Consider the following 10810-nt stretch of genomic DNA (forward strand, 5'->3'; position numbering starts at 1 on the left):
CCTACCGATCATCTCCACCTCCTTGCAATAACTGTGGTCAGTGAAAAATGGCAGTGCCGTGCAAAAGCCTTTGAGGACCAGGATAGTTAATCTGGCACTTTGTTATCTGACTATTAATATCTTAAATTAATTTCTTTCTTTCTTTTGTAAATGCTGGTGGTGGTGTACTGAGATTGGCAGCACAGGATTAAGCTGTGCATAAATAAAAGGCGACACATTCCAACCAGTTCATGGAAAGACCTTCCACAGTTGTTCTCCTAGGGCATAATCCACCAGACAGTTCTCCTGCACAAGCCCCACTGAAATGAATAGGAGCCATGAAAGGGCACTGTAAGTGACTTTTGCCTAGGCAGGTGACTTCAGCCTTCCTATAGAAGTGATCATTTGCCCTTGGCAAGTCAGCTAATCAAGACCACAATGATTAACCAAAAGGAATCTGTCCTCATGCCTAGAGTACATTCACCTAGTAAGTTTCCAGGGTGGCTGGAGGTTCTATTTCCCTTTCCCTTTCACTGTGAATAGCTTGAATTCCAGAGAATCAACAGCTGCCACCCAGAAAAAGATAAAATTTGAAATTTAGCCTAGTTGCAGCTGAAATCTCTCTTGATCAACAGAAAGGGACCCAGCTGAAGGCCAATTCATGGAGCTATTTTATTCTCCCATGGAATTTCTGGTGTTAACCACATTTAACTCCACATTTAAAAGCATAATCAAGAATATATGAAACTTTCGTATATTGTTAGTTCCAGTGGTCCATCTAGTCCAGTATCATCTACTGTTTGATGCAACCAGCTGGTCTCTGTCTGTCTCTCAGAAGGGAGTTTTATCCTCTGTGGTAGCTTACAGCAGCTCTTTCCCTTATATCCTGCTATGTTACTACATGTCTAACTGTTGCTCCATTGTTTATGGCTTTCACGCCATTCTAGTTGGGCTGGATTAGAAGTTAAGACAACCTCACCTGGATGCTTATATGATGCACATGGAGGCAATCCACTTGCTGAAATGAGGCACTGCTAGATACCATAGGACAAGGAAAGAATGACCCTTCACCTTCTCCACCCACACTGCTCTGATAAGATTTTGGGGCTAATTTTAAGACTTCATGCATACCTATAATTTTCCCCTATATATTTTTAAAGTGTATCTAGGCCACTTACTGTACAGTCAAAATGGTATTAGTTCTCAGGTATTAGTTCTAAGTCCTCTTGCTGGAGCAATGGTGGTATGTGGCAGAAGCAAGTTACAAGGGTAGAATTGTGGAGGCGGGAGGGCAGTCTATCTAGTTGTTGTTATTAGGATGTTGGGGGTCCAGGTATTTTTAACCATTTACTTGAGTTATGTTACTTGAGTTAACAGGGGAAAATATTTAGAAAATTCACTTCCAGTTTTTTTTTTTAATATATATATATAGTTACAAGAACATCTCCAATTGTTTTTTTGGTCATGTGTTTGTTTGGCTTTCCTCTTGGCCTGGGCACTGAAAGCTAGATGATGGTCACTGAAAAGAAACAATTTGATGAAATGCATTGGATGCCTCATTTTATCTGTGGGAGCCCACTTGAATTAATTAGAATGTTTGCTTGCTGAGTGAGGGAAGGATAATGGTGTGATACAATTGTATCATCATATTTTATTGAACAAATAACTTCCTCTGCTTATGTATTTATTTATCCTATTTAAAAAAACAACAAGAAAAATATTTCAAAAAAGGAGAAAACAAGAAATGAATTCTCACACACCATCGTTACTCCAGTGCAAAGGGATTCACTAGACAGAAGGGGAGCTGTTATACAAAAAGTTACAATCCTTTCTTAATCACATAGAGACAGTAATGGCAACCAGGCATTTCCTGGAGGCTCCGTACATATCAGCAAAATATTTGAAGGTGCCCTTCAGGGCTTTACAGCCCAATCCCCTCTGGCATGTTTACCCAGAAGGAAGCAACATGAGTTCAGTAGTGGTTACTTCTCCCTGGCAAGTATATTTTTTGGTCAACAATAGCACACTCTCTCACATACTTGCATATAGTCCCAGAGACTTCAAAAGGGTACCTGATAAGAAACACCTTTGACGGTTGGCAAGTAAAAAGGGTGCCCTTGGTGGCAGAGACACAAGGCCACCTTGAGAGCCTGCCTAGCTTAAACTTGTGCATACAGTGGTACCTTGGTTCTCAAATGCCTTGGTTCCCAAACACCGATAACCTGGAAGTATGTGTTCCGGTTTTCAAACGTTTTTCGGAAGCTGAACATCCAATGAGGCTGTTGGCTATTGTTTCCGGGGCGTCTACACCAATCAGAAGCTGCACCTTGCTTTTCGAACATTTTGAAAGTCAAACAGACTTCCAGAATGGATTAAGTTTGGTGCTTTTGTTTTTGCTATTTCTTTTGTGCTTTTGAGGCTTTTTCAGTTAATTTGTTTTTATGACTGTGTGGAACCCAGTTAAGCTACTGATTGATTGATTGATTGATTGATTGTGTGACTGCAGAAATGGATAAAAGCCTCCCATCCAAACAATGACTATCATCAGTGCAGGTAAGAAAAAAATTAATTTAAATTGTCATCATCTACAATACTGTCTTATTTATTTTATAGTACAGTACATTGATTATTGCTTTCGTTTTACAGCTCAATGGCCTCGTTAGATAGTAAAATTCATGTTAAATTGCTATTTTAGGGGTTGTTTTTAAAAGTCTGGAACGGATTAATCCGTTTTGCATTATTTTCTATGGGGAAGCACACCTTGGTTTTGGAACGTTTTGGTTTTGGAATGGACTTCCAGAACAGATTAAGTTTGAGAACCAAGGTACAATTGTATTTACCTGAAGTAAATACAATTTTACTCCATGCAACATAATCCACTCCTAGCGTAATTCTTTCATTTTGCTATTAATGGCAGTTTCCCAATGGATCCTCAGTCCATTACTACAATTCTGAACTCTTGTACTCTGTTCCTGACTATGTTTACTCAGACATAGGTCCAACTGATTTCAATGGGATTTGCTTTTTAGTGAACAGGCTTAGGAACGAAGCTTTACAACATAAAAGGGTGAAGTAGCAGTAGCAGTATAACATCTCTCTCACACACACAATCTGAAAGAGGATCTGAATTGTCTAACCTAGGGGGTTTACTTGCAAGAAAGTCTCCTTTCCCAGGCTGCTCATTGGCTGAACTGCAGGCAGCACATTCATAATTTTCAGAGGCAACATGGTGGGTGGGGGGATAGGGAGGAAATGGAAAAAATATCTTAATTAAAAGAAAATGGCCCTCCACTCATCTTACTGCCAAGGCTAGAGGCTCATATTTTACGTTAAGCCATCTTTTATTGCTCCCCTGAGCACCAAAATAAAAACACATAGCACTATCCAGTCTCAACAGGAATGTAGGAGAGATATCATTTCAACATTGTCAGTGCTTTACCTCTTCCCAATATAATACACAGGGAGCTGACAAATCCTCCTACTACACACCACCTCTTACTTCATGCATCTTTTAACAATAGCTTGGTACAGCAGTTTTGAGAGCATGCTCAGCTCCTTCAGCTTCCCAACCCAGTACGTGGAAAGTAGTAGACTTTCACTAAAATAGTGAAGATCTGCAACTGGCTTTGGAGCTGGGGTAGCTACTCTGTGACCCTCCAGATGTCCCAGAGCTACAACACCCATCAACACTGGTCATGATGACTGGAGAGAGTTCACAGTCTGATAGCATCCAAAGGTCAAATAGATCTGGAGGCCCTACTTAAGAGAAATACAAGCATTCCTATCTTAAATTTACAGAGCATTCATTAAAATGTAGTCTGGGATTCTGCCAAATATATCATGATTCTGCAACACAGTATCAAGGCCTTTGCACAACACAGCCTCCAAATCCTCTTGCTTCTTACCTATTCCTCCATCATCTGCAGCATATGGAAAAAACTGGTCTATGTTTAGAAATACACTAAATCATGAAATAAAGGGACCTATGAAAGGGTAGACAGCTGTGCAACACATGAATAAGCACATCCAGGCCCTACTCTTGTGGCAATATGAAGGTGAATTGAAAGAAACTTTAGACCTTGAGTAAGGCAATGTTCATGATCAATTTTATTCACTCCTGGGCCAAATATTCAAGGCCCCTTTCATCTCTGATGACCTGCTCTGACATTTGTAGTCCACATGTATGAGTTCATGAGATGACAGCTGAAAATCAACTATCTGTACAAAAATATTAAGATGGGATTGGCTCAATACAATCTTGGAAGTGGCATGTTTTGGCAATGGAAAATACTGTACTCAGAATCACCTGCTTATAAAACTGCAGAAGAACTAATGGATCCTCGTCAGCGTTAGCAGCACTACACCATACCCCCAACAGTCCCTTCAAGCAGGTGTCATATATTTCGTAGAGAACCCAGTTTCCCCTGAATAAGGGGAAAGCCATTCATTGCCATGAATGTCTGCCACAAACAGCAGTGCCATGAGCCAACTCTGGAACTGGCTGGCTGGCTGACATTTCGAGTAGCTTAGAATGCTTCTCCGCACACCCACAACTGCCAGAAAAACCACCCTATTTTGCCAGGCAAACGCAAGGAATTTAAGTGCTATAGGAGAGTTGCAACTGTGTGGATTAAGGCCACAGTATCAAAAACATGCAGGTGGATTTTCCCCACTCCAGAGCTGTTGTCTGTGGCCAGCCACCTTATGTGAATGTGCCATGTGCTTCGCTTTCCCCCTATGCAGCCCCATGTATTGGTTTCTAAGTCAATGTGTCTGTGACTCCCTAGAGAATAGTTGCCAGTTGATAGACACTAATGCAGGCAGTCAAGTACAACTGCGTGCATCACTGTCCAGATTTCAAGAAGTTACATACGATGTGCTTCTGGATCTATGAGTCTATGAAACTGTCAGTCACTGTAGTTGCATACTCCAGACTATAAATATGTCATCTGTGTCAATCAGCTCTTAGCCAAAAGCTATCTGGACTATGTGCCATATTTGGTGCTTTTCTCTCAGCAGAAAGGTCTAGGAGCAAAAACTCCATGAAAACTACCCAGTATTATTCCTCTGGGGAATCATGGTTCAGAAAGGTCTGGAATGGCTGTGTCTATGGTGAAAAACTACTCCTGGCTGCTGCCTACACAGTGAATAAGCCGGGAGTCCAGTCTACACAGCTGTCTGGCACTAAATTCACACCTCTTTGAGTGGGATCTACACTGGAAAAGCAATTTAGATCAAGTTTCACTTACAATATAATGCCACAAAAACCACATTATTTCCAGAGCTTATGTATCCTAACCTCTTGCCTTCCCATATCAACATGATTTCTGCCATACACTCAAAGCCCACACACATACAATTGGAAACAAATCCCTTTGATTGCACAAGAATACACTTCTATGTAAATCTGTGTAGAATTGTTTCCTTAGGCCACTCAAAAGGCTCATGTGGTTCATTATACCATTTCAGAATGCAGGTGAGGATGGAAAGTTCCCCACTTTGTCCAAAGTTAGTTTGTCAGGGAGAAGGCTATGAGAAAACATTGACATGCCAGCTTTTTGCTTCTTTTTTTTTGCAGGCAGAGCATTTTTGGAATGAGGGATATTCAAATATGCGACTCACTGCCTGCAATTTAAAGTGCTACAGTCTAGAAAGGACTCTAAATGCACAATTCTTCTGACTATATAATTCATCTTTCTGTTTCAATCCACTGATGACACTTGCCAAAGCAAATAAAGCAGTGCTAATAAAAAAGAAGCTTATCATTTCCATGTGAAATAAACATGCAAACAACAAAAACAAACAAGGCTACCATCATCACCCACAAATGACCAGGGTCATGTATGTTGGTCACAAATGTTGGTGTGAACAAGTCTGTGCAGCGTTTGTGCACCCCTGAGGAGGTGGTATGATGGCTTCACCAAATGCCCATTCAAGACTGTAAAACCTGAATCAGGTGAGAACTATCCTACCACTCCTCTTCTCTCCATTACACCACTGAGGTTCACAAGACAGTGGAAGCACAGCAGGGCAAAATATAGAGTTCACCTCTTCAAACAGAGTGTACTGGCCAGGTACTCAAAGGACACTTGCATGTTGTTCTCCGAAGAAACATCTCCCTTGCACTGTCAAGGAAAACAATACCCATGCTTTTGCTCTATTTAACGGGTAGAGAAACGGGCATTCGAAGCAATAGCTCTTGTCAGCCAAAAGGATCATTATGCAGATCTATGGATTAGATAGAAGTATGCATGTGTCTGAAAGAAGACAAACCGTTTTGTTTTGGTCAATAATTGTTTGCATCTCCAACCATTAATTAATTGAGCTGTTAACAAGATGCTGAGAAAATCAAGAGGAAATATTGCCCCGGGAAGTTTGAAGCCAGCAGCCTGTGTTATCATGATGGTTATTTTTCCTTCAACAAATGAAAAACAGAAAAGTCGAACTGCTTTCTTGATCTTCTACAGAGGCAGAAAAGTATATGCTAGTAATTCCTGATACCTTCCAATGCCTGGTGAATTAACAACAATGGCCACAAACTTGAAATGAGTAGCTCAGAATGCATCATGCTGCCTTGCACATAAATCATACATTTCATACTGCTGCACAATAACTCCATTTTGATGAAAAATCAGACTGCAGAAGAAAAGGCCTTTAATCTCTATCTGTTGCAATGCAGTCATTTTGTGAAACATCCTTTCCCTCAATACATAACAGCTATCAATGTGAATATAAAACCAAGGCAAATCAGGTTAACATTTCATTGCACCTTTTTCTCAAGATGCCTTTACTTGTGCTTGGACCGGGCTCTGGTTCACCTGTACTATGAAATTCATAGCATCATGACACGAATTTCTGCAATGCTGCTGCAAAGAGAGGAAGGGGGAAGGGGGTTCTCCATAATATATGATGGCAAAAGCTGAAATCCTTCAGGGTCTCTGAAAGAAATGGATAATATTCATTATCCCATAGCCTCCTGACATTTTAGCCTCTTAAGAATAATCTGATCCTGTGCTGGAACATAGGGGGCTTTGCAGAATCAGCTTTCAGATTTCATTGAGAACTCAGCAGCCCAGCTGTAAGAAGAGGCTAGTACTGTAGAGTAGTAATGGGGAGAGACGTCAGAGGCAAGCCTAGGAACCACCTCCCGCTTATAGTTACAAAAGAAGCATGTGACAGAAGCCAAGGCTGGAGCCTTCACTGCTGTTTCATCAGAGGTTAAGGTAGAAGTACAAAGCACACTTACAACTTTTTCCTTTTCAGGGCAATCACATGCCACTCTGATTTACTCCAGACTTTAACCCTCACACACATGCAGAGGAGAAAGTGTAATCTAAAGATTAATGCACTTCCAACCAATACAGTGGGACTAACAGCAGCAAGCAAAGATCAGCCCACCACAAGTATTATGAATGTAATCAATTTCTATATCATATATTAGCAACAATGCTGCCTATATATGGATAGCTGCTCACACAACAGAGTTGGTGAAGATATTTCTGGACATTTTCACTCGCGTGTCTATTCATGCCCAATACACAAGGGCATGCCTCCCTCCAATTACATTTGCAAATATTTTTTATGAGGCAAGATGTCTCACTTCTCCTGACCCCCACAAAGTAGGCAATACTTTAGTTTCTGCTTTTTCAATATGGAGAAATATATAGAAAGGCAACCAGAATATTTGATACACTCCCCATAATACTTTTATCCCAAAGGTTTCTTCCCCACTCCTCTCAAAAGCAAACAAGTGTTTTTATTCATCCAGCAGAGTTTCCTAATCCACACCCCCCCCCAACATCCCATAAATAATTTTTTGCACGGTTGTGGTGGAGCAGACATACCCTGCCCTTAGTTCTTTCAACAAGCTGTCAGCATCTCCTACTTGATTCTCTGAAAAATTCCCCTTGCCAACATGTCCCATGACAAACCGGTAAGCTCTAGCACTGGCTCTGGAACGGAGGTGCTCAGACTACACGAGTCTGGGCTGGAGCAGGTCCAGCCTAGTTCTGTCTGGCACATAAACACACAAGACGCTAGGGACAAATCAGGATGATCGAGAGCAGGGCACCGCTGCTTGTTTGGAGCCCAAACACAGCAGACTTCGCTCTGTTCTCCTAGAAGCAAGTAAATGAATAAACTCAAGGGAGTGGGGGAGGAATGTGCCATGTCCCAAATCAAAGCCGTTTAGTAATCTCTGTTTATGAGGAAAGAGCAAAACGAAAAACGGGAGGGCAACGGGAGGTACTGGAATCGTAACCATGGAAAACTCTTTGCGATTGCAACAGGCTCCTGGGTTGAGAGATGCATGATGGTCTCGCAGCATATCGCCTCCACAGTCCCCCACTCACTCCTCCCCATGGAAAAGAATGCAGCCGGCTGCCTTTCCAGCAGGCACCCGCTCGTGATCAGCCGACGGCTGCCAAGAAACCCTTAATCTGATTTTAACATGTAGCCCAGTCCAAAGAGAGAGAGATCTGCAAAGTTGCTTATTTGTAGCAACTCAGACCCCCCCCCTCCATTCCAGCGCGCGCGCGCGCTTCTTCTCTTGCCCCCTCTCCAAAGCTGCAGGTATATAGCGAGCAGCCCGCATGACTCACGCGCACAACCAAGAAATTAGAGCTCCCACCAGCAAATCTCTAGGACACCGCGACGAGTGGGGGTGGGGGGAATCCAGCACCCATTTATTCCAGCTGCCCCACAGTCAAGCTGAACTGCTGCCATTCCTGCCTTCATACATTGTAGAAAGGGGAGGAAAGCAACAGCCGCGCTTCCAGAGAACATGCCTGGAGGAAGAGGGGTGTGTGAATTAAATACACACAGGAAAGAATAACGGCTCTATTTACTGTCCCGTCCATTGCACCCCAACCTCTCTCATCCTGACAACATCCAGGAGAAAAAGATAACCCCGAAGAGAGAATTGTAGGCAGATTCTTTATTTTTATTTTGCGGAGAGGGGAGGGAGGCTCTGCAGCTCCAACCGGGAGACGCTGCAAAAGCAAGGCAGCTCGCTTGTTATCTGGGGCAGCGGCAGAGCAGCGTGACCCACTAGTCCACGTGCGAGTGGTGCTGAAAAGTGTTCGGGCTACTCGAGTTTCTTCTGTTCGTTCCCCAGCAATATGCGGGGGTTGGGGTGGGCTACCCGCAACCGAAGCTTCGCCGTAGGAACACACTACGTCTTCCTTCCGTCGGATCCTCTGTAAGTGCTGCATGGAGAGGAGCAGCACACGCCGGCCTCCAGGGCAGTCGACTGCTTTTGCTACTCAGCCGGGGCTGTGCTCCGTCTGCACAAGCATGCAAGCTCCCTCCCCACGCTCCTCCATTCTGTCTGGTGTCTGGAGGAATCCCGGCTCATAGAGCCGCACAGATCCAGGCTCCGCGCCCTGGAATCTAGCTCTCTTCCATTTTCCGCTGTCGGGGCATGAAGAGGAACAAGGAAGGGATCCGCTACAGAGAAATCAAAAGTCCTTACACATACGCACTTCCCGCTCTCTGAAATATGCAAGGTGCCTCGTAGATCTAAGTAGACTATAATAACGCTTCTCCCGCCCGCCTCCCCACTCCTGGGCACGGCTGTTCTGTGGGGTCTTATGCCCCAGGCTTCCAACTTGGGTCTGAGCGCGCGCGCAAACACACACACACACCGGTTCCTTCCCTAAATTCTATGCAGAGTGGATGCGGCGTCCTTGTGAGCCCCAAACACAAGTGCATGTCAGAACGGAAATCCTTGCGTTCCGAGCTCCGGGTCTGGGTCCCGCACCCCCCATATTTCGTGGTGCATGACAGATCCGGGATCCATACCCCCCCCCCCCGCGATTCCTTGACATATAACAGACCTGAGTCCCATTTACACGGCATTCCGGGGGGGACGGGACAGATGCCGGTGCACGGTGGCTCTGGGGTCCCTGCACGCCGAGACCCCAGTCTCCCTCCGCTCCAGACTCAGCGCCCCCCGGTCCCCGTCCCCGCCGTGCACAGGAGCCCCCGCTGCCCCTGTTTGGAGACTGCGAGAACCAGAGGTGCCGGCCGGCCGGGCGTGCACCTGGAGGAGGCTGGGCTGCAGCGCCCGGAGCCCGTACCTGGCTGTCGGTGAGATAGTTGAAGACGAAGGAGGAGAGCTCTTCGTCCAGAAGCGCGCTGCAGTCCGGCCCCGGCTCCGCCATCTTCCAGCTCCTCCGGCAACGGCACGAAACAGCATGCGGCAACAGCCACCACGAGCAGCAGTCAGGAGCCAGCCGAGCCGGGCGGCGGGGCGGGGCCTGGAGCCCGCCGGTTGGGACTGGGAGGAGCCCCGGCAGTGGGAGGCTCGCCTGGGTTGGGCTTCGGCGGAGGCGCGGCGCAGGAAGAGGAGGGGAGCGGCCGCTGCCGCCGCCGCCGCTTTGGCGGGCTTCGTTCTGGGAGAGACGCCGAGGGGGAGGAAGGGTTCGCGCGGCCCGCGCTTTCCGGGCCCAGAGACGCGCGCGCAACTGAGGCGGTGCGTTGAGCTCGCTTAAAAGGCTCTTCGCCCCCCGTGACCTGTATTAAGCATTAAGCAGCGAAGGCCTTTCCGTTTACATTTTGGTCGGTGGCGGGGGGGGGGTGTGGGGGGGGCTTCATTTCTATATCCTTCTTCCCTCAGCCCTCACTTCTAAAAGGAGACGTGGCGGGGCTTAAACCACGAATCATGCTACCTGATCCGGAGCTTGTGGTTACCTGTTGCTGGGGGGGGGGGATTCTGCGCATGCTCCCCACCACCAAAGAAAACTCGCTCCTGTTACTTACTGCTTCGTGTATTCCAGAGTACAGCTGTAATTGGCGCGGAGAGAAACTCGAGGAGGAAAACACCCCCCCC

At 45.6% G+C, this 10810-nt stretch overlaps 1 protein-coding gene across 1 annotated transcript in view; it reads right to left on the bottom strand.

Moving 5' to 3' along the window:
- PPARGC1B (PPARG coactivator 1 beta) overlaps positions 1-10369 on the bottom strand; it is a 105916-nt gene extending 95547 nt beyond the window's left edge. The window contains exon 1 of the mRNA XM_083718915.1: positions 10059-10369. Within this exon, the coding sequence (XP_083575041.1) occupies positions 10059-10142 (84 nt within the window). The 5' untranslated portion in view covers positions 10143-10369. The remainder of the gene's footprint in view (positions 1-10058) is intronic.
- Positions 10370-10810: the final 441 nt, after the last annotated feature.

Source organism: Podarcis gaigeae (assembly GCF_964106915.1).
Source record: "Podarcis gaigeae genome assembly, chromosome: 2".
Lineage (NCBI taxonomy): Eukaryota > Metazoa > Chordata > Lepidosauria > Squamata > Lacertidae > Podarcis > Podarcis gaigeae.